General features: G+C 36.2%; 3 protein-coding genes across 13 annotated transcripts in view; 1 reads left to right on the top strand and 2 right to left on the bottom strand.

The window, feature by feature from the left end:
- Nucleotides 1-136: 136 nt before the first annotated feature.
- Nucleotides 137-3773, bottom strand: LOC101889502 (E3 ubiquitin-protein ligase RNF10). Its single transcript, XM_005190706.4, has 4 exons — nt 3216-3773; nt 2153-2621; nt 708-1926; nt 137-639 (listed from the first exon to the last, which is right to left on the bottom strand). Exons 1-4 carry the CDS (start codon nt 3307-3309, stop codon nt 241-243), a joined length of 2181 nt encoding a protein of 726 aa, XP_005190763.2. The 5' UTR covers nt 3310-3773; the 3' UTR covers nt 137-240.
- Nucleotides 3774-6382: 2609 nt separating this feature from the next.
- Nucleotides 6383-10548, top strand: LOC101888974 (peroxisome biogenesis factor 10). Of its 5 annotated transcripts, none has more exons than XM_005190704.4 (3): nt 6383-6511; nt 9459-9800; nt 9860-10548. In XM_005190704.4, the coding sequence occupies exons 2-3, from the start codon at nt 9528-9530 to the stop codon at nt 10484-10486; spliced, it is 900 nt and encodes a 299-aa protein (XP_005190761.2). In that variant the 5' UTR covers nt 6383-6511; nt 9459-9527; the 3' UTR covers nt 10487-10548. The 5 variants fall into 5 exon arrangements, with proteins under 5 accessions (XP_005190761.2, XP_005190759.2, XP_005190760.2 ...); XM_005190702.4 differs by having other exon boundaries at nt 6421-6574; XM_005190703.4 differs by having other exon boundaries at nt 6449-6681.
- A 1697-nt stretch (nt 10549-12245) lies between these two features.
- Nucleotides 12246-21634, bottom strand: part of LOC101888795 (uncharacterized) — a 33721-nt gene continuing 24332 nt past the window's right edge. For 3 of the 7 annotated variants that reach the window (XM_005190701.4, XM_059119779.1, XM_059119778.1), the window contains one exon: nt 12246-15717. In XM_005190701.4, the coding sequence (XP_005190758.2) occupies nt 12498-15717 (3220 nt within the window). In that variant the 3' untranslated portion in view covers nt 12246-12497. Of the gene's footprint in view, nt 15718-15856; nt 15883-15907; nt 16100-16221; nt 16493-21634 lie in introns of those variants that run through there. The other 4 variants (XM_020039341.2, XM_059119780.1, XM_020039340.2 and 1 more) reach the window with 4 other exon arrangements.

Genomic DNA, 21634 nt, shown 5'->3' with positions numbered 1-21634 from the left:
ATCGAAAAAATTTGCAAAACTAGAAAATTCTTGCAGGTTCTGAAACATTATTTTTTCTTGCTTAAAAGACAATACGGGATGCTCATGACCGACTAGGTGCCCTGAAGTTATTTTCTTGCAACATAAACGAAATATATTTGTGGTTTTGTTATTGCAGATTATCTTTATTACCAACAAAACTAAAATATCAATGTTATACAATTGCCTTCATTGCAGAAAGCGACATTTTTATTTCGCACTTCATTTACTAAAATTCATACCGGTCGAAAATAGCGGAACCAATTTCTTTGGCTTTCTGCTTTTTTTCTGTCCAAAATTGTCAGCACTTCCCATGGTTTTATCGGATGATTTCTTTTTAGATAGAGCTTGAGCCAACACATCGCCTAGATTAGTATGAATGCTATTTAAAACCGAACTTTCTTCGCTGTCGTCACTGTGGTGAGAACTTGTAGGAACGTTTGGCGTCTGTTTAGTTGTTTTCCATGGACCCACTTCCTGCTGACAGTGCAATGCGATCGAAGAATAACTAGAACTACCAACGCTGCTCGTACTAATTGTCTTCTTACGAGATCCTTTAGATGTAGAAGGAATATCGTCGGCTGGAGTCGCACTTGGCGAGAGAGGTTCTTCGAAACCACACTGCAATTTGGTACAGGTTTAAAGGATCTAGAGTTAGGTTGGATTTTTCTTTTTACAAAAATACTTACTGTTGGAAATTCATCAGATGACGTTATGTTAATGACAGCTGCACTGGATATAAGTTTGCCCATTTGACGATCGTTGATGGCATTGATTTGTTTTTCACGCTCACGTTCCTCACGCGCTTTGCGTTGTCGTTCTTTCTTACGATGAATAATATCCGACTTGAACGATTTGATAACATCTTCAGTAACATAAGGTGGCAAAAGCTCAATTTCCACCACCGAAAATTCACAAGTCAGCGGCAAATGGCCCAAACATGTAAATTTTCGACGGTGATCCTCGTCCATTGATTGTTGTTCTTTCTGTATAATGCGAGCTTCGATAAACGGGGGCCCATCTGCCAAGCTACCATAGGTAGCTTGTAACATCTTCACATTCAATGGATGTAAGTAGATATTCTGACCATCAGCAACTTGATAGAAATAGTAGTACTTCCCTGGAGAATGGATAGCTTTGACGCTGCTTTCAATCCCAAAATCTCCAGCATTGGGAACAACCTCCGCATTTTCCGTTGCATTTATAGCCCCATTTGTGCTTACAACATTTTCATCGTCACACTGAATTCCAATGGAGCAGAGTTTTGTTTGGGCATCATTATTTTGTATAACATTTTCGTCATCCCTTATTTCACCCAATTTTTCTGACCTTTCCTTTATTAATTCCAAGGCTTGTTGAACAAACACAATTTCTGGACACGACTCATCCACGTTCAAAAGGAGCTCATTACGTTCTCTTTCCAATATGCGGAATATATCAGCACGCGTAGCTAGTACAAACTTTGAAAATAACTTATCTTCCATTGGACTTGATACATAAGGATATGATTCGGAAGACTTTTCGTCTTGCCAATTTTCATATTTCTCAATTAACAGAGAACCTTTCTTTCGACGCATCAATCGAAATGCGATCTGCGAACCAACATTGTGCGATGACTGCTGCACAATAGAAGCACTTTTCAAGTCTCCAACATGCACTGCATCATAGCAAATTGGACATTTTCGCCATGTTTTATCACTTAACGATAGATAATGTAGGACACAAGTCCAACAGTATACGTGGCCGCATCTGGTGACTTTAGCCGCCACAGGTGGGTACAAACAAATGGGACATTGAGGCTCATCGGAAGTTTGAATGTTAATTTGCTCAATCAACGACCAGTCGATTAGGCTATCAGGAGAATCATTAGTTTTGCGTTTAGCAGATGCCTTTATAACAAACTGGAAACTACAAATGTATGTTTTGGTTATTTTGACCGCAATGCAAAAGAAACAAAAGTACTGAAACTGATGATACATAATCAGCTTGACATCACAACTTGGCATATTGGCTGGCATGCAATAAACGGACGTAAACACATTAATATGCCATGCCATGAGCAAGTTGCTTTTGTATCATTACCTTAAGGGCTAGTCTAATTCTATAACTATTGCTTAATTACAAGAATACCTACTTGGCCTGTATGAACTGCTCCTTGTTGTATTTGTGTTTTTTTATTTGTCCATGGCGTAATCCATGTGAACCATTGTTAGCACTTCCGCCACCAGCACCATCATAGAAGTCAACGTCGCGCGGTGTATAATAGAAGTTAAGTAGATGATTTAGGTTCTGTTTCCTACACCCAAGGGAGTAAACAGAATTCACATCATACTTGTGATTCGATTCAAGACCAATTGCCCCTTCGTCGGAAGACGCTGCGGCCAAGGATTCATCTGCTACTAGTCTGGAGGAGCTGGAAGAAGGGTTATCAAATCCATTATTGTTGGTGCCATTAAAACCTCGAGCGCGTGGGCGTTTATCCACATTTGGTCGAACTTTTGTAGATGCCTGTGGGGGTTGTGTTTTATTGCTGTTGCGAGAAGATACCTGGGGATTTTCACGTCGTCTTGATTTTTTTGGGAAGTTTTTCGTTGATGGCGGATCTGTTAAAAGACAAATGATTTTAAATGGACATTGCAAATTCGTTATACAGGTTAAGATTTTTGGACTTAAGTTTAGGGGCTGTGCTGAAATTTTAACCACGTGCAGTTTATTTTTATTTTATTGGTATTTTTTTACCGGAACTTCTTGAAAACCCCATTAAAATGGACTACTTACAAAAATTACTATGTTTAGAAAAACCATGCATCGCGTATCCGGTGTTGGACATGCACAGAGGAGAAAATCTCAAGCCCCATTTTACATTGATACCATTTTTTAAGTCTGTGGCATCTAGACCTTATTATCCCATAATAAGTCCATTTTTGGGTTTTTAGAGGTTTTCAAAAAGTACTGGTACAAAAATTCCATTTTTCTTGCGTTGGTTAGGTATTTCTATGAGCTTATCGGCTTTGTAGAACCGGATATTGTTTCCGAACTTTCGGTTTAAATAATAGGGTAAAAGGGTATTACACCCACGAAAAAATACCTTCTCTAATTCAGGTTAACAATACCCAGCTGCGGTAACTGTATCAAAATTATACTAGAATAGCCCCTAAACTCAACTTGCTCCGATTTTTGTTTGCTGTTAATCTGACCTGATGTTTTTTGTCGAACACAATCATTTGCAGAATTGCCTGTCTTCGCATTGCCAGACCTTGAAAAACTTTGTTGTTTTTTGTTGTTGTCCATCGTTGGAATTGGAATAAAAGTAATGTGGTGTTAATGATGATATAAATGCGCAGTGCGTATCGGGCGCCGTAGATCTAACAAGACACTTGTCTCCGCATGGAGCTTGCGAAATCAGACTTTTAATTTTATTCATTTTTACTGAGCCATGATTACAATGTACACCCAAAAAATATCTCTTTTTATTTTAATTCGTGAAGCAAATTATTTAAGAGTTTCAAGATGTGAACAGTACAACTTTTTGAAGTTTTTTCTGCTTCAAACGCTTCGCCCCTGCGATCGTAGATTATATTCCTACTTCACAAAAACGTATCGCCCAATCACTATTCCAGCTCACAAGAACGCCGTTTAGATGTAGAAAAATAAAATTAAAATGAAAAATTTACGAAATTCTTTCAAATCCAACAAAACCAGACACGAAGATACGTCCGACCACCCGAAGAAAAGAATTGGTGTTGCAAAAGTGTGAATAATCCGATACCAAATACTTAGACGAGTAATTTCATGAAATGGATATATGAAACTGTCAAAAGACATACCTTTTTATGCAAGCCACACACTATACAACCGTATGTACAACTCATGGTAGAAGAATATAGGTAGACGCAAGGTAGATCTACAAGGTAGTCGCATCAGCCCAGCTGACGGCACCTTTAAATGTCAAAACAAGTTGTTGTAATGCTGAATTCGCCCTAAATGAATGCAACACAAAAACAAAGTTTGTTTATGTCTTCTTCACTAAAAGTATTTTTTTCTGAACTGATTGCCAGTAAAAAATGAAAAAGGTTTTGTTGTTGGGTATTATGTTGTTGGCTATTGGTCAAATTATTAAGATTTTGATTACTGATATTCATATTCTGAATATGTGGTGTATGCATTGGAGTGTTGGTGCCCTGATTTTACATGGAACGTTTCGAATTGTTGTTACTGCTGCTGCATATGTACACTGTTAACATCCGATACATTTTGGGCAATGTTGCTGGAGATGCTAGCGGGTGAATCCATGCCATGTGGTGCAATGTCATTCAAATCCTTGGTGTTGAGATTATGTCCAGCACTGGCCTTAATATGTAATTTATCGTGGACATTTCCAGGCGGTCCAGACGTAGAAGATATTAGCTAGCTAGTTAGGGCTAGCTATCAACTTGGGGCTTTTGCAATGGTCCCCACACACAACATAAATGTAAACAATCATCTCGTTTCCGATTGGTTGAAACAAATTTGCCGCAAACTTTAAATGTCATGGCGAATATATATTTTTCGCCTTAGATGCCAATTTTGACATTTGAGGGTACCACAAAAGTTGCTTTGTTGTAGCAATTCGCCGATGCGGTTACCTGTTAGATCTACCTTGGGTAGACGCGTCGACACAACTGCTGGTACAATGAACTGTCAAACCAATTTTGGAATTGAAAATGTTGAATGAAAAGTTATTTAAATTTGTAAAAATTGTTGAAAAAAGCGAATTATAATTGCCTCCAAATGACGTAGTATAAGAAAACATATAAAAATCTACTTATATTTGAAAAAACATTTAAATTTTTTTGACATATCAATGCCCCCAAGCGTTGATGCATCTACCTGTATTCTTCTGCCATGGTACAACTTGAAGGGTCGCATACAATTCATTTGGCTTGCATCAGTGTTCCATCCCTAACCTACTTTAAATTGTGTGATTTAAAATTAAAGATAGAACATTTTTGTAATTTTTTTAAATTTTTCAGAAAGACTGAAAATTATAAATGAAAGATAAAATGTTGAATGGTGTATGTGAATTCAAACGAAAGTGAATTTTGTTTTTTCTCTCATCCGAGGTACGCTTTTTGTCCACTAGTTGGAATTTTTGGAAACAAAAAAAAAAAAACAATAATTTCTTATATTAGTATTAATGCTCATTGAAGTACATTACCTTGTACCATGCATGCACGAACAAATTCCTATACAAATCAATTAACAAAAATTAAAAAAAAAAAGAAATTATGTTACTATGAATTATGAATCGTGTACCTAATTTGAGAGCCACTTGTGACATCTTCGCTTGCTCGTTGTTTTCTGACACCTAATCGTTTTTTTTGGATTACGTCCTAACAACAACGAGCTTTTTCTAAAGGTAAGAATATTGTTCTACGACAATATTCAATTTAAAAAAAAATATCCAATATTTCTATTGGACAAAATACGAAAATAAAATTGTTTGTTTCATTTCCTTTATTTTTTTGGTGCTATTTCTACTTTTCCCCTTTGCTACGCAAACATATACATTAAAATCACACATTTCATTGGATTTCTCTTTGTTTTGATGTGCGAAACAATGGTGTTGCCTCTTCAAAAATAAACACAAAATGACATTGTATGCGAGCCTTCAAGTTGTACATACGGTTGTATCGTGTGTGGCTTGCATAAAAAGACATTAGTTGTGTTCCAGAACCGGCAAATTAGTACTAATTAGCACTAATTCTGCTACAACGCGTTCCCGTACTCCAAAAACTAGCAAAACTTGCAGCTCTCTCGAGAAAAAAATGGCGCTGAGTGGTGCACATTTCTGCTTGTTTTAGCTACATGAATTTGGCCGAGCAGAAATGTGCATATTGTAAATTTAACATTTAATTGGCAGGGCTAACAAGGTTGAAAAATGTATTGATACATTTCAATAAATAAAATGATCATCTTGAAAACTAAAGGAAAAACTAATATTTGTCGTGCAAAAAACAAAAAGAGAAAATATGGAGCAACTGATGTATTCACTTTTGGATGATTCCAGCACTGAAGAGGACTGGCTGAATGAGGAATCAGATTATTAATTATTATTATAAATTATTATTTTTAACTTATCGTCTTCAATACTCATTTTTTAAATGTTGGCGCTATTTTCAGTAAGGTTTCACCAGTCCGATTTAGGCTGTTTACTTTTGGAATTTTGAATTTTGACATTTTATCGCATTTCTGCTAATTTTCCGTTCCCTTATTTTTTGAGCAAACCTAAATGAGAATGACATTTCGAACTGTTTTCTCTTCTGCTAGTTTTACTACTAAAAAAGTACTGGAACACAACTATTGTCTTTTGACAGTTTCATATATCCACTTCATGAAACTACTCGTCGAAGTATTTGGTATCGGATTATTCATACTTTTGCAACACCAATTCTTTTATTCGGGTGGTCGGACGTATATTCGTGTCTGGTTTTGTTGGATTTGAAAGAATTTCGTAAATTATTTACGTATTTCGCATAAATAAATATATATAAATATCTAGGAACAAATAGAACAAGTGTGTATATGTGTGATTTGAGATTGGATTGATCAGGGATAAAAACAGCAATATAATCTCTATTTAATGGATTCGGCTAAGTTAGATAAATACGTGGACGAAGTGGGGTTTGTACTTTGGAGCATTCTTCCAATTAGCATGTATTTTGACATCGATTTTGCTACCATATACTTAAATACGTTAATACGGTAAATTGGTAGGTGAACTGTTGGAACCTGTACAGAGTATTCGCGGACATTAATGAAATTGTAGAAATAGAAATTGAGCGTAGTTGGGCGGCTATCGAGGCTTTGAAACCCAAAACACCTGAATTTATATAATGTGTGGTACTTAACTTATTTATTAGCCATTGTGGAGTTCCGGGTCCAATCCATAACCATGTTTAAAATGAATTCTTGCTGGTGGCTAAGCAGAGTACTTTGGCTAAACGGAAACAGGTGCAGTGTGTCATGTGGATCAATACCAGACAGATGTTTATGTTTTTATACAATGCCATAAATTCAGAAACAATATGGAATGTTCGGTCAATAATAATTAAGACGGCTACCCATCCACATCACATCATTCGTTTTGCCCTGACAGCTGCCCGCTGAAATGAAAATTCATTTTGCTACTACCAATGCACAGTGGTCGCTGCCATTGGCCAAAATTCAAAAAATGAAAATCAGATATTTATTGTCAATTGTGTACAAATGAACTCTTAAGGGGTTAAGCTTTTTAGAAAACATAATAATCTTGGTTTCATTCTAACGGGACACTTCGAAAATAGCATCAAAAAAGAGAAAATGTAGTTAGTTGTTTTTTTCAGTGAGATCAGAGAAAAAGTGGAGTAAAAATAGAACTGTATTACAAAATTAAATACATTTTAAAATTACAAATCTTGGCATTATTATTGAAAAGCAAGGTATTAACTTATTTTTAGTGCAGTAATTTGAGTGTTTAGTATATGTGTATAATATAGAAGATGTGAGTGTTCTGAGTTGCCTTTAAGATTAATTTTGATAATAAAATTGGATTTCAGTTAAAGTTTTAATTGTTTTCCCCCTGAATCCTCCAATGTGATTTTTTTCACGCCATTAGTAATGGTCCTAAGATTCTAAAAGTGCTAATTTAACTTTCAGATTTTGTCAGATGTGTACGTTATGCCCAATATACTGAAGTGACTTCGCTGCAATTTTGTCAGTTCTATGGTGCTAGTTCTATGTTTTTGTTGTTAGGGATTGATAAGGATGTAATTGAGGGGTGTTCAATAATGTTGCAAGCATTGTCCTCTGGGTATAATATTTATGTCGAAAAATTTAAGTCCTTTGCACTGGAAACTGCTAAAGAGTTAACAAATTTATATCCATGGCACTATCTTCCAGGTTTCCACTAAATCATGCCCGAAAAAATTCTCGTGTTTCAACAAACACAGATCTTATTAACCGTCTTCTTCTGAGCTCTGACCCTTTTATAATGGGACAGCGAACGTTACCAAACAATAACCAGTAAAGAAAGTCTTAAAGTCGAGCGGGGCCGACTTCATGATACCCTACACCACTTTGCATATTTAGTAGAGCGTCACATAATAAATAAAGGTTTTAATGGGGAATTTGTGAGAATTAAATCATACCAACAATGATTATAGTAATAATCAAAAGTCCAAAAGAACTAATATATGGGAGGAATATCCTCATCTGAATCGATTTCTATTAAATTTGTCGAGGCGTTTACGCCTTTTTCAATTCGGGCTTGTATTATCCATTTGGTGCACAATTAACTTGAAATCGGATAGATATATATGAGAGCTATATCTAAATTTGATTTGGGCTAATATTACACGTTTGGTGCACAATAAAAGGCAAATCGGACGAAGATATATATTTGAGCCATGTCCAAATATTAACAGATCTCGATAAAATTTAGAAAGGGTATTTCTGAGTTATATTTGATATATTTCCCCAAATATCGTTGTCACAGAGTGCATATTACGGCTGCGGAGGACAAAAATAACAAATTGGATGAACAATATATATGGGAGCTATATACATATCTGAACCGATTTCGATCAAATTTGGCATACTTATTTTTTGAGGTCCCATCTGGTCGTACGTATATTCCATACTATTTGGGCTGATATTACAAGTTTGGTGCACAATATAAGGCAAATTGGATGAATATATATGGGAGCTATACCTACATTTTGACCGGTTATATCCAATTTCAATAGGGCCTTAAGTCAAACTAATTATTTGTGCAAAATGTATCTTTGATTTAATTTTACAATTAATTGTTATTTTATTTTGTTTACAAAAAAATAATCAAATTTGGACTTGATTTGTATAAAAAATGCTTCTATTTCTGGAGGTACCTTACAAGGGACTCTACCTGATGGCGGGCTGTTCCAAATAATTTTCAATAAGATTATTTTTTAGCTCTTTAGAACGTAAAATGTCAAATAACATTACAATCTGGTGTATAAATGTGACAAGAATTGGGCAAATAACCCTTATTCGGGAGGTACGTTATATGGGGACCATGCCAAAACATGCATCGACCATATCCATTTTGTCACATTTTTTATATTTATCCCATCAAGGTACTATAACCAAAGATTCATATTGATATCTGCACTGAAAGTATTTTTGGCCGCTGTTCCCATACGACCTCGACCACTGTGCAATGGGAAGATGTAATCGTCCCAGGAGGATACTGTTTCTTTGTATGAAAAATCCATTTCACATACATATTTTTCAGTTAAAAACACAATTTGGAAATTCTGTGAACCTAGGGTTGAAGGCGAAAGAATAAAAGAAAAAAAGAATGCATTCGGAATGGATTTTCCTTCATCCGAAACAGGACCTTAGGTCAAAACTTTTTAATTATTATTTTTTAATTTCAATAGAGATTTGTGGACGAATTTAATTTATCCATTTATTTTAATGAAATAATATTCTCATCATTAACGGAACGAATGGACTTTCGAAATGCTCGTGCACGTCAACCTGAAATTGTTCGCTCCGTGCAAAAAGATGCAAAATATTCAAGCGAGCTTTCTGAAGATTTGTCCGATATATTACGGCTGACAGGTCCAAGGAACTGGATTAAGTACAATTCATTAACAAAGCTGTTAGCGGAGATATCGTACCATGGATTCGCATCGTTGAATAACCTTCAAACTCTTGGTGAAGAGTACACTGGAATAATACAGGTCGATTCCGTATATAAACAAATACCTTCCAGACTGGTGAGCAAAACTCTTTCATGTGAACTACTTTTTTTTAATAAATTATATCTTTGCCATAGCTACAACTCTCAGCAATAATTTTGGAATTCGGTGGCGATGCATTGTATCTAAAAGTACTGCAGAAACTAGGAAAATATGTCGAAGAACACGAAGACATTGTGCCAGAAGCGAAGAAGAAGATTAAAGCGCTTATATTGTTTATGCAGGTTTCTCCATCATATATAAAAGCGTTGCACAAGTCACTCTTTTATTTACGTTCCGATAAGTACCAAATATCCAAACGCCTTACTGGTATTAACTATGTACTTATCCGCCACTGGGTACAACCTGAATTTTCTCTTTACGGCTACAAAATATTGGGAATTGTGACTTTTATGCAAGTAACTTTTTCTGCTGCCTTAGCTGCCTTTGACACATGGAAGGAACACAAAAGAAAACAGTATGAGTTGTCCAAGTCAATGAAACATTTTGTACGCAAAGAATTTCATACCAAAGCTAACGAAAGTCGCGATGCTCCACAGTGTATTTTATGTTTAGAACCTCGTATGGCACCCAGTCTAACACCATGTGGCCATTTATTTTGCTGGAACTGCATTTTAGATTGGTTGGATGAAAGAGACGAATGTCCACTTTGCCGAGAAACGTTAAAAAAATCACAAGTAATACAGTTACAAAATTATTCGTAACGTCGTTATATAACAATTTTCCAATAAAGTATTACAATCTTGAGTGGATGTTTTCAAATTTAGACCATTTTTACTTTGTTTTTCTCAGTGAGAAACATTTATAAAGAAAGCGCAATTTTTAATGCACGGGAGAGGAGACAAGTTTGAGTAACCAATCCTAAGAACGTATAAACTTTCAGGAATCAAATAAATTCACAACAACTGCGTTCAAAGATAAAAGAGCATCTGTATTATATAATATTTATCACTCATGAGTATTAAAAAAAGGATTGTGGCATTAGGACAAAGTTTTGCTTCCCTTTCACGTCTTTTGGTCGAATTCAGTTGAATAAATTAAAAAGACACTGTGGAATGAGTTCTGAAACAAGTTAATGTCCAATAAAAACAACTATACTACATGTTTTGCACAAATTTTACTTTGCTACTTCAGTAATTGCAAATTATCATAAGTCTTGGGCAAAGACTAATTAATATATAGACGATCACAATGCTTATCTTCAGATCAGCAGATGTCGTTTAAGTAACTGAAGTCTTAAATTTGCAATTGAAAGACTTTATTTATTTGCTAGAATCCCACAATCATCCATATTATATATTTATTTTCTATATATGATAAAATTGTTTTTCTCATAAAAACTCTTAATGATTAAAAATAATAATATTTTAGTTACTTGAGTAGTTTCAATACTTAATATGATATATTTTACTTATAGTCACGATACTTATAGTCACGATATCTATTTATACGCATGTCTATATCATGTTAAGTATTCAATTGTAATATACGGCCTTATGGTCGGAAGGCTGGTATTAAATTGAATTATAAATTCAAATGCTCTATTCCAGAACCTGCAAGTCTACTACTTTTTTGCTTTCTGGAACAGACAAAGATTTAGTATATTTAATTTGTTTGGTTTTTTTGGTTCACTATGATAATAAGTCTTTACTACTCGTTATCTCACCACAATTGTTTAAAAGCAGATATTTGATACATTTGCTGGATGTTAGTAAAACCTAAAAACCAAGGTGCTCCAAAGAAACGTAAAGAAACAAAAAAAAAAAATCCATTCATCTTGGAAATGCTAGTAACTCGCTTGAATTACCTCAGAATTAATTTGTAAGTATATAACAAAGTGAATTTGATAAGATCGCCCAGGACGCAATTTTAGGCCTTATTCTTATCTTGCTGTCAAAAGGCTTTCGCGAGAAATCCCCGAAAGGTAGAAACCACCAATTAATATTTAACAAATTTTGCATTTTAAAGTTGAACAGGTCTTCTTTTGTTCAAAAAAGAAACCCTTATAAAATATTTTTATTTCAAATGTTTGATCTCATATCTAAATGTAGAGATTCGAGTAAAATCTTTTACATTATTTCAGTTCTGAAAAAGTCCAATTCTCTCACGAGGAATAGGTCTGATTGATATTATATGTTAAAAAAAAACATTTGGTGGACTTTCATTTTTCCAAAAGTCGATCATAGAAAAGTGTCTTGAACTAAGCGCATCATTGGCACAATGTATTTTGAATAAAGATTTGGTAGAAGCCATTCGCATCCAGATTTCGAACATGGAGTGGTAACGTTACATGAGGGCTTTACTCCTTTAGACAATTTTCTGTCAGAGCGATTAGTGCCCATGACGAAGTAAACACACTAAATTTAATTCCATTCAGATTTCAAATGTTTTAATTGTAAATAGGCTCACTAATAGTCGCTGAATGAATTAATATTAGAAAATAATAATTCTGATATGAAAAAATCCGTAAATAGTATGTTGCATTTATTTATTATATTGAATAGGGTACACGTATTAAATTTGTTTTAATATCTATGTATATTACTATATGTATGTGTAGCTTGTTTGAAATATTGTAATACCAATTCGTATTTGCCACAATATACCGTAGAAATGGTATAGCATTTTATTTTAATTGTACAGAAAATGTAAGTTATTAATATGGTATTGATGTATATATTTATGTACAGAGGAAACAACGGGTGGGTCACATTTCTAATTTAGTATTTTCATATAAATTGTTCGGTTAAATATTTGCTTGCGCTTGCGAGCATCCAAGGCTTTTCGTGCAGCTTCCGGCGAATCGAATGCAACTCTTGCATCACCTGTCGGCTGACCCACATCATTGAAACGACGTATTATATCTTCGGACTTTAGCTCGAATCCATGAAAGAAATTCAAAATGTCTGAGAGCTGTGCTTTATATGGGACATTTTCCAATTCTAGGACACATCCGGGACGACAAAATCGTTCGGGCAATCCATCGCTGCCAATTGCCTCATTCATGTCAACACGGTTGTTGTTATTGTTCGAATAGTTGATGTCATTTGTTTCAAATCTATTATTGTTGTTGGAATTGTTTCTAAAGTTGAAATTACTGTTATTGTTCGTGCCACTCCATTCCAGACGAGAGTTCATACCAGGGCTAACATTCATGGCTGCCGCAAGACTTTTCAGGTCGGAGACTTTTATACCATTTCCCCCAGGAATATAGCCCAGGAAAGGTTTGTTCAAACGGTTAGCAATTTCTTGCGGAGCAATGGGAAACACTCTCAGACTTCGATTCATAAATTGAATGTTATGGAAGCGGTTCACAGCGATTTCAGCATCATGTGATCTACGAAACTCTACGATAAATTCCCCGGTTGGCAGTTGTCTATCATTACACAAGGGTTCTATGTGTTTTAAAGCCAGGTTAGCCGTAAGTAGTAGCTGGGCAACGTCGTTGATACGTGTTGCATAAGGACAATTCTTCAGTATTACAAAATTTTGTTCAATGCTATTTGCGGAAGGCGTTGGTGTTTGCTGGTCGTTAAAGTTCGGATTGAAATTATTAAAATTAGTGGGTCCACACACATTGCTCATTCCGGCATCCATTTGGCCAATAGGAGATGTGGTGTGGTGGTTAGATCCTTTTCGCAAACGTGGATCTTTAATTCTAGAGGTTGGTTTGGAGCTTACAGAATTATCGTAACCGAAAGGGTTTGGTGTACAATTATCATTATTGTAATGTTGAGAATCGTCATCACTCGGGCTCTGCATTCTGTCGTAGGCTTTATACATTCCATAGTTGCTTTCTATTCTTTCCTCCTCGTTTTTACTACGGACTACATCATCGATTAATTTATTGGTTTTATTAATGAAATTTTTGGAGTTCAGGTCCCCTGCATTAGGCTGGTCGTCCTCCTCCCCATCACTTTGCGTCAGATCCAAACTTATTACTTCTTTTGACTTTGCAATCGCTTCTTCTTTCTGCCTTCGCCGGTTCTCTTCTTCGGCAGCAGCTTGCTCTTCTTTCATTAGCTGTTCATTCGCTAGTCGAATTTTCTCTTTCGCTCGCTCCATTTCCTCTACAGAGCCAGGCCTTATTCGGAGCCGTCGGTAGCCGATCTGATGACGAGCTTTGTCCTCGAAGGCAGACAACGCATCGTCTTCTCGAGAAAAACGAACGTGTGCCACGAATTCGCGTCGGTTTTCAGGAGATGAAAGCATGAGAATGTCATATAGAGAGAATGCGCTGAACATTTTCATAATGTCCTGTTCAGTGGTTAATGCCGGAATATCTTCTATATATAGAACGCTGAATGGTTGCAAGTTGGGTTGGCTTTTGAATGCATTTGAAGCCATATCTCGGACAAGTGGTTCCGAATTGTAATCGCTTCTGCCTCCACCCTGCTGTCTGTCGCGATTGTGTCCATCTGGATGGAAGTTGTCCGTGATTGATTCAAACTCCTCTTCCGACACAGCTTCTATGACAACTGACTTGTTTCTTAAAAGTTGATTATTTCGAGACAAAGCTCTTACTACGCATGCGTGTTTGGCGAACTCGACATAAGCCACCCCTACTCTCAGACCGTATGCGTCATTCACCATTTTTATTCCATTGTGGGGAATATACAAGCCAACACAAAATTTACGTATGTCACTGTATGTTGTCCCCGGGCACATATTTGAGATTTTAATACACCTTGTCTTACTAGGATCGGATTCTCGAGCGTGGGTGTCATCATCTCTGGGGGAAACTGGAGACGACGAATGCACGTTCCTGCTGTTGGGTAAAGTTTTCTGGCCGCTAACAATACTACTTGCGGCAGCCTGGGCAAATAAGTTGGGGTACATCTTTTCATACGGGTTGGTGTCGGCGAAAACTATGGGTTCTTGTGCTAGCGTTACTACATCCGTTGTGGTCACAACGTCATCCGATTTTTTTTCAACGAAAATTCCTGGAATGGCGGAACTACTCGTAGTTGTGAAACTATTCGTAGAACTCGCAGGTGACTCCGTACTTTGCGCAGCCGTGTAGGGGTTTTGCAAAGCAAAGGCTTTATTGCCGTTGGAGCTACTCAAGAAGTTGCTTAAGCTGTAGTTGTTGATTGACGCTAAAGAATTTGCGGCACTATTTCCCGCATCCAAACTCTTTGCAACAGGAGGTGTTTTGTGGCTAACAGGGTTGTCTCTGTCATATCCATGATTCGTGTTTGCAGCCGTATAAGAGCTATTAGCGCCCCATGAAGAAAGCGAATTCGAGTTTCCACTATTGTTATCTACATCATAGCAGCTGCCACTCTTGTGGCTCTTTTGGGGATTTTTAATGCGTTCATACACACAATCGTAACTTTTGTCTCGACTACAGTCACGGCTGTTCGAACGACTCCGATCGCGACTTCTGCTTCTGTCTCTGCTCTGGCGATCATCACGATTCCTGAACCGTTCATTGCTACGATCGCGACGTCGTCTAAACGAATTGCGTTCAGAAGATCGCGAGCGAGATCTCGAACGAGGTTTTATATCTTCTAACACAGACCGATTTTCGTTGTGCCTGGGCGATGCCGCCCCTTCGACGTCATTATTACTTCTGCCAGGAACGGCAGCTGATATTAGAGATATGCCGGCTTGCTGTTGATAGGCAAGGAAGGAGGGGTTAACTGCGGTCAACGGATTTGAAAGTATGCTCTGCAAACTATTGGCGGTGATGACAGGTGGCTGTGGCTTGCTCGCCGTGGTCATTTTTGGAGTAATGACAGGGGTAGTTGCTTTGGATCCAGCCACAGCAGAAGAAACAAGACTCGAGTTTTGCAAAGCACGCAATGACTGCTGTCTGGCAGTTTCTATGACCTTTTGCATTTCTGCTCTAGACGACAATAATAGTCGGACTTGTACTCCGTTTATAGCTTCACGGTCGTGCATCATGGCTTGTCGGGCGTCTTCATCGGTGCTACAAAAGAGAAAACACACTTATATTTACTCACATGTGTTATTATGTAATCATAAGTTGGAACGTTAGGACAAGGCTATAGTATTCTAAACGTTTTGAATGTTACTTCCTGACACTAAGTTGGAAGAAAATTTCTAACGTGTTTCGCATGTTCTGAGTGTTTTGCTCCTTCAAGATTTTGGGGAGATACCAGAAGGAGTGGGTCGAAGAATCCCATATTCGCATCTCGAAATTACAAGATCTTTTATTAGTAAAAATATTTTGGGAAGTGTCAAGTTTGGAAATAATCCGATTTTTATTTCGCATTTTATGAGCGCATTTTACGATCGAACATCGCGAAGAATAAATGGAACGCCACGGTTTTCACAATCTCGAATTCCTAATATCACCAATTTTTTTTATTCAAAACCGCAAAAAATTCTTCTTTCCGAAAACTTTACATTTGAATTTTTATTTCAACAAAACTTGAAAATTATTTCGAATATTGTTCCAAACATTACATACACACATGGTACAATATAGCACTGAATCTATGCCCGCTTCCTGTCAGACAGTTGTTTTCATTTACTTGAATTTTTTTTTTAATTTTTAAAATGAGTCAAATAGCGCGAAAGATGAATGAAATGCCTGGATATTCTCTCAATAATATGATCCCAAGTGTTCAATCTTTCAATTCCGTGGCAAATCTGGTTAATGCACGTCCCGCAATTTAAGTTTCTTCCAATCCTTGATTTTGAAAATATTTTGTTTTCATTTTTCAAAACAATAATACCTACACAAAATTAGCAGAAGTCGAGCACACTCAGAAAAAAATTGTAATCAGCTGGTAGCTCTACCTTACCTTTTTATTGTACCATGCATAAACATACATAATGGTAGAATTATGAAGGTAAAGTCATGTAATCATATGTTTACAATTTTTTCAAAATTATTCATTTCATTTATTTCTAAATCCATTGTACGTACAGAAATCAGAGATGGGAACCACCTTTATATTTGACAAGGTAAATCACAGAAAATGCAAAGATGGGAATGCTTATTTGAAATGACTTTACCTTCCTTATTTTACCATGATGCATACAGTGACATAAGAATGACATTTTTTCAAGGTAGGCCGTTGAGATCACCTAAGTTCCATCAAAAATTCTACACACATCTACGCAAGTATTAGAATGCTCGAGGTTTGGCTTAAATTATAAACTCCTATCCCTTTATATGGACTGGTTTATATCATCTATACAATGGATCTAATATTGTCAGACGAATAGTTAAATTAACGCCTTCTCTAGTAATCTTACTATCTTATACATGTATACTTTCTTTTTTTAATCATATTCAGGTGCACATGGGCATTTCTTATTGTAAGTAATGCTAGTGCCAGAATTATATGTCCAAAAATGTAATCAAATCAAAATAGTTTCAATAAATATAAATAAACATATTTTTACAATCCACAAGATTGAAACCAAAATAGTAGAACGATACAGTTTAATCACAAAATTGTACAATTTGTTACCAATCTCGTCGAAAATATGCATCTATTTTGCAACCAAATTTTGAAATAATTTCAAATTATTGTATTTTTTATTCAAAACAATACACACACATACACAAAATGTCTATATGTTTTGACAGAATAAGGGCAGAAAAAAAAGGTAAAAAGACGTAAGTTCGGGCGGGCCATTTGGAACGAAGTTGGAAATTTTCAATTTTCTACCTCCATAGACATTGTTTGACATAAGCCATTACCATATTTAAATTCGAAACTTGAAATAAACGGTGAAGGCTGTAGCATCAATTAGGAACTTCAAATACAACATCTCAAACAATTTCGGTGGGTATTGCACATAAACTCGAAAAATATATGGGACCTATACAAAGACCTACCTGCATATACAATTTTCTGACACAGACTGTAGTTCCTCTCACGAACTCTTAATACGTAATTTGAAACAATTCCGGTAAATAATGACGCTTAAATCATCAAAATACGGAATTTTGGAAGGTACCGTTATATGGGGGCTATACGAAGACGTGGACCTGCACAGACAAATTTCTGTCATAGGCTGTAGTATCCATTACGAACTTCAAATAACAAATTTGAAACAATTCCGATTAATAATGTCGCTAAAATCACCAAAATACCTAATATCGGGAGGTACCATTATATGGGGGCTATACGAAGACGTGGACCTGCACAGACAATTTTCTGTCTTAGGCGCAAGTTCGGGCGGGCCATTTGGAACGAAGTTGGAAATTTTCAATTTTCTACCTCCATAGACATTGTTTGACATAAGCCATTACCATATTTAAATTCGAAACTTGAAATAAACGGTGAAGGCTGTAGCATCAATTAGGAACTTCAAATACAACATCTCAAACAATTTCGGTGGGTATTGCACATAAACTCGAAAAATATATGGGACCTATACAAAGACCTACCTGCATATACAATTTTCTGACACAGACTGTAGTTCCTCTCACGAACTCTTAATACGTAATTTGAAACAATTCCGGTAAATAATGACGCTTAAATCATCAAAATACGGAATTTTGGAAGGTACCGTTATATGGGGGCTATACGAAGACGTGGACCTGCACAGACAAATTTCTGTCATAGGCTGTAGTATCCATTACGAACTTCAAATAACAAATTTGAAACAATTCCGATTAATAATGTCGCTAAAATCACCAAAATACCTAATATCGGGAGGTACCATTATATGGGGGCTATACGAAGACGTGGACCTGCACAGACAATTTTCTGTCTTAGGCGCTAGTATCCATTTCGAACTTCAAATTCCAAATTTGAAACAATTCCGGTGAATAATGTCGCTAAAATCATCAAAATACCGAATATCGGGAGGTTCCGTTATATGGGAGCTATGAGAACGTGGACCTACATGGCCCATTTACGAATGTGTGCAAAATTTTAGCCTTCTATCTCAATTCGTTCGAAAGATAGCGTGATTACAACAGACAGACAGATATGTGTGCAAAATTTTAGCCTTCTATCTCAATTTGTTCGAAAGATAGCATGATTACAACAGGCAGACAGACAGACCGACGGACATGGCTAAATCGTCTTAGAATTTTACGCTGATCAAGAATATATATATTTTGTTGGGTCTAAGGTCATTATTTCGATGAGTTACAAACGGAATGACAAAATAAATATACCCTCAATAGTATGGTGGAGGGTTTAAAAAAAATGTATTCCAACCTTTATGCACATTTGTCCGGTTTAAAAATTGCCACCAAATTTCGCATATTTCATTCTGTTGTATGGCTGTCCTCCAGCAACCCCTTCGCTTCTTCTTGCACATCCCAATATTTTTGACTATGTAAGTGTGTGAAAATGGAATATATCGATCAACTCCATCTGATACTTACCCAGATCGAGTACTCAGAATAATCCGAAATATGGTAGTGCTTATATACAACTTAAATCAGATAAAGCTTTGGAATGATAAGTATGTACGATGCACAAAATTTACAAATCTTGTTCGATAACTCAAAAGTCCAGTAAATGATAGCGAATATAGATAGCAATTTTGACAGGTGAGTTATTGAGAGTTTGCAAAATTTTGCCGCAAAAATGTACTCTGTAAAATTTATCCCGTAGCAAAAACAGCTGCATCAGGCAATAATTTACATATTTTAGTTATTATACCCTCCACCTTGGAAAGGATGGTATATTAACTTTGTCATTCCGTTTGTAACATCCTTAAATATTCGTCGTAGACCCTATAAAGTATATATATTCATAATCAGCATAAAATTCTAAGTCGATTTAACGATGTCCGTCTGTCTGTCCGTGTGTCTGTCTGTCTGTCTGTCTGTCTGTCTGTTGAAATCACGATACAACCCACATTATTTGACGTAGAGAATTTAGCAGAGCTATTTGTATTGTGTCTAGGATGGTTGGTATTGAAAATGAGATATATCGGTCCACGTTCTGGTATAGTACCCATATAACGGTACCTCCCGATATTCGGTATTTTGATTATTTATGCCACATTTTTCACGGATTTGTCTGAAAATGGGCACTTGTAGCTCATAATGGGTCCCTGTGCGTGTGGATATTCGGTATTTTATTTTTTTGCCACATTTGTCTAAAAATTGGTATTTGCTGGTCATAATAGGTTCCAGCTCGGGTGGCGAAACATTGCATGTATGGGTCCATGATTTGGTATAGCCCCCATATAACGGTACCTCCCAATATTCGGTATTTTAATGGTTTTTGCCACATTTTTTCACTGATTTGTCTAAAAATTGGTATTTGTGGGTCAAAATGGGTTCTAATTCGTGTGGCGGAACATTGTATGTATAGGTCCATGTTTTGAAATAGTCCCTATATAACGGTACCTCCCAATATTCGGTATTTTGATGATTTTTGACACATTTTTTCAAGAAATACTCTGAAAATTAGTAGTTGTAGATCATAATGGGTCCCAGTTCGTGTGGCGAGTCATTGTAATTATAGGTCCACGTTTTGGTATAGCCCCCATATAACGGTACCTCCCGACATTCGGTAATTTGATGATTTTTGCCACATTTTTTCACGGATTTGCCTGAAAATTGGTATTTGTAGTCATAGCTCCGTTGGCGAAACATGGTATGTATAGGTCCATGATTTGATATAGCCCCCAGATAACGGTACCTCCCGATATTTGGTATTTTGATGGTTTTTGCCACATTTCTTCTAATGTTTCCTTTACCATAAGGTGGAGGGTATTAAAAGTTTGGCCCGGCCGAACTTAATGTTTTTTTACTGGTTTTTCAGATTATAAGCATTTGACCATGGCAAAACAACAGAAGTAGACTCATTTGCTAAATCAAATATGGAAACCATTTCAGAAATTCTCGACCATGTCATTATACTCCACACCACAAGGTGGTCAGGGCATTATGTCTGTGTGCATTTGTTTGTAACAGGCAAAAGGTAACGAGATAGACCCATAGTTCCTTTTGAAGATCTGTATAGAGTCGATTTATGCATGTCCGTCCGTCTGTCCATGTATTTTTTAAGCAAAGTACAGGTCGAATTTATTGCCCGATCCAGATGAAATTTTGCACAAAGCATTTGTTTGGCCCAAGGACGAACCCTATTTAAATTGGAGATAATCGGTCAAAATTTAGATGTAGCTCCCATATATATCTTCGTCCGATTTGCCTTTTATTGTGCACCAATATGTAATATCGGCCCAAATAGTTTCGAATTTTGTACATACGATCGAATTAGGCCTGAAAATAAGTATGCCAAATTTGATCGAAATCGGTTCAGATATAGCTATAGCTCTCATATATATTGTGCATCCGATTTGTTATTTTAGTCCTCCGCAGCCGTAATATGCTCTCTGTAACAACAATACTTGGGAAATATATCAAATACAGCTCAGAAATACCTTTGCTAAATTTTAAAGAGATCGGGTCAGATTTGGATATAGCTCCCATATATAACATCGTTCGATTTGCCTTTTATTGTGCACCAAACGTGTAATATTAGCATTAAATTAAGTCTAGAAGCTAGTATGACAAGTTTGGTGAAGATCGGTTCAGATATAGCTATATCTCCCTGTTCCTCACAGCCGTAATATGCATTCCGTAATAACGATATTTAGGTAAATATATCAAATACAGCTCAGAAATATTTTTGCCATATTTCATCGATTCAGATTTGGATATAGCTCCTATTTATATCTTTATCCATATTTAGTCCTTTGAACTTAAAATTATAATTACATTACATTAGTTTTTATGTGAAGCTCTACTAAATATGCAAAGTGGTGTAGGGTATCATAAAATCGACCAGCCCAACTTTGAGACTTTCTTTACTGGTTTCTTAAATAAAATTATAGAATACAAGCTAAAGCTGGATTTTAGCTTGAATTCTTCCGTCTTAAATGGCGTGAAA

This window comes from Musca domestica, unplaced genomic scaffold, assembly GCF_030504385.1.
Source record: "Musca domestica strain aabys unplaced genomic scaffold, Musca_domestica.polishedcontigs.V.1.1 15, whole genome shotgun sequence".
Lineage (NCBI taxonomy): Eukaryota > Metazoa > Arthropoda > Insecta > Diptera > Muscidae > Musca > Musca domestica.
Note: the sequence above shows the minus strand (reverse complement) of the source record. Positions and strands in the feature narration are given on the sequence as shown.

What these genes read in the sequence shown, in the direction of transcription:
- LOC101888974 (XM_005190704.4), top strand. Translation starts at nt 9,528, where the DNA reads ATGGACTTTCGAAATGCTCGTGCACGTCAACCTGAAATTGTTCGCTCC. An exon ending in AACAAATACCTTCCAGACTG is followed by an intron (nt 9,801 to 9,859) that starts GTGAGCAAAACT and finishes TCTTTGCCATAG; the next exon opens with CTACAACTCTCAGCAATAAT.
- LOC101889502 (XM_005190706.4), bottom strand. Translation starts at nt 3,309, where the DNA reads ATGGACAACAACAAAAAACAACAAAGTTTTTCAAGGTCTGGCAATGCG. An exon ending in TGTTCGACAAAAAACATCAG is followed by an intron (nt 2,622 to 3,215) that starts GTCAGATTAACA and finishes GTCTTTTAACAG; the next exon opens with ATCCGCCATCAACGAAAAAC. An exon ending in CATCTGATGAATTTCCAACA is followed by an intron (nt 640 to 707) that starts GTAAGTATTTTT and finishes ACCAAATTGCAG; the next exon opens with TGTGGTTTCGAAGAACCTCT.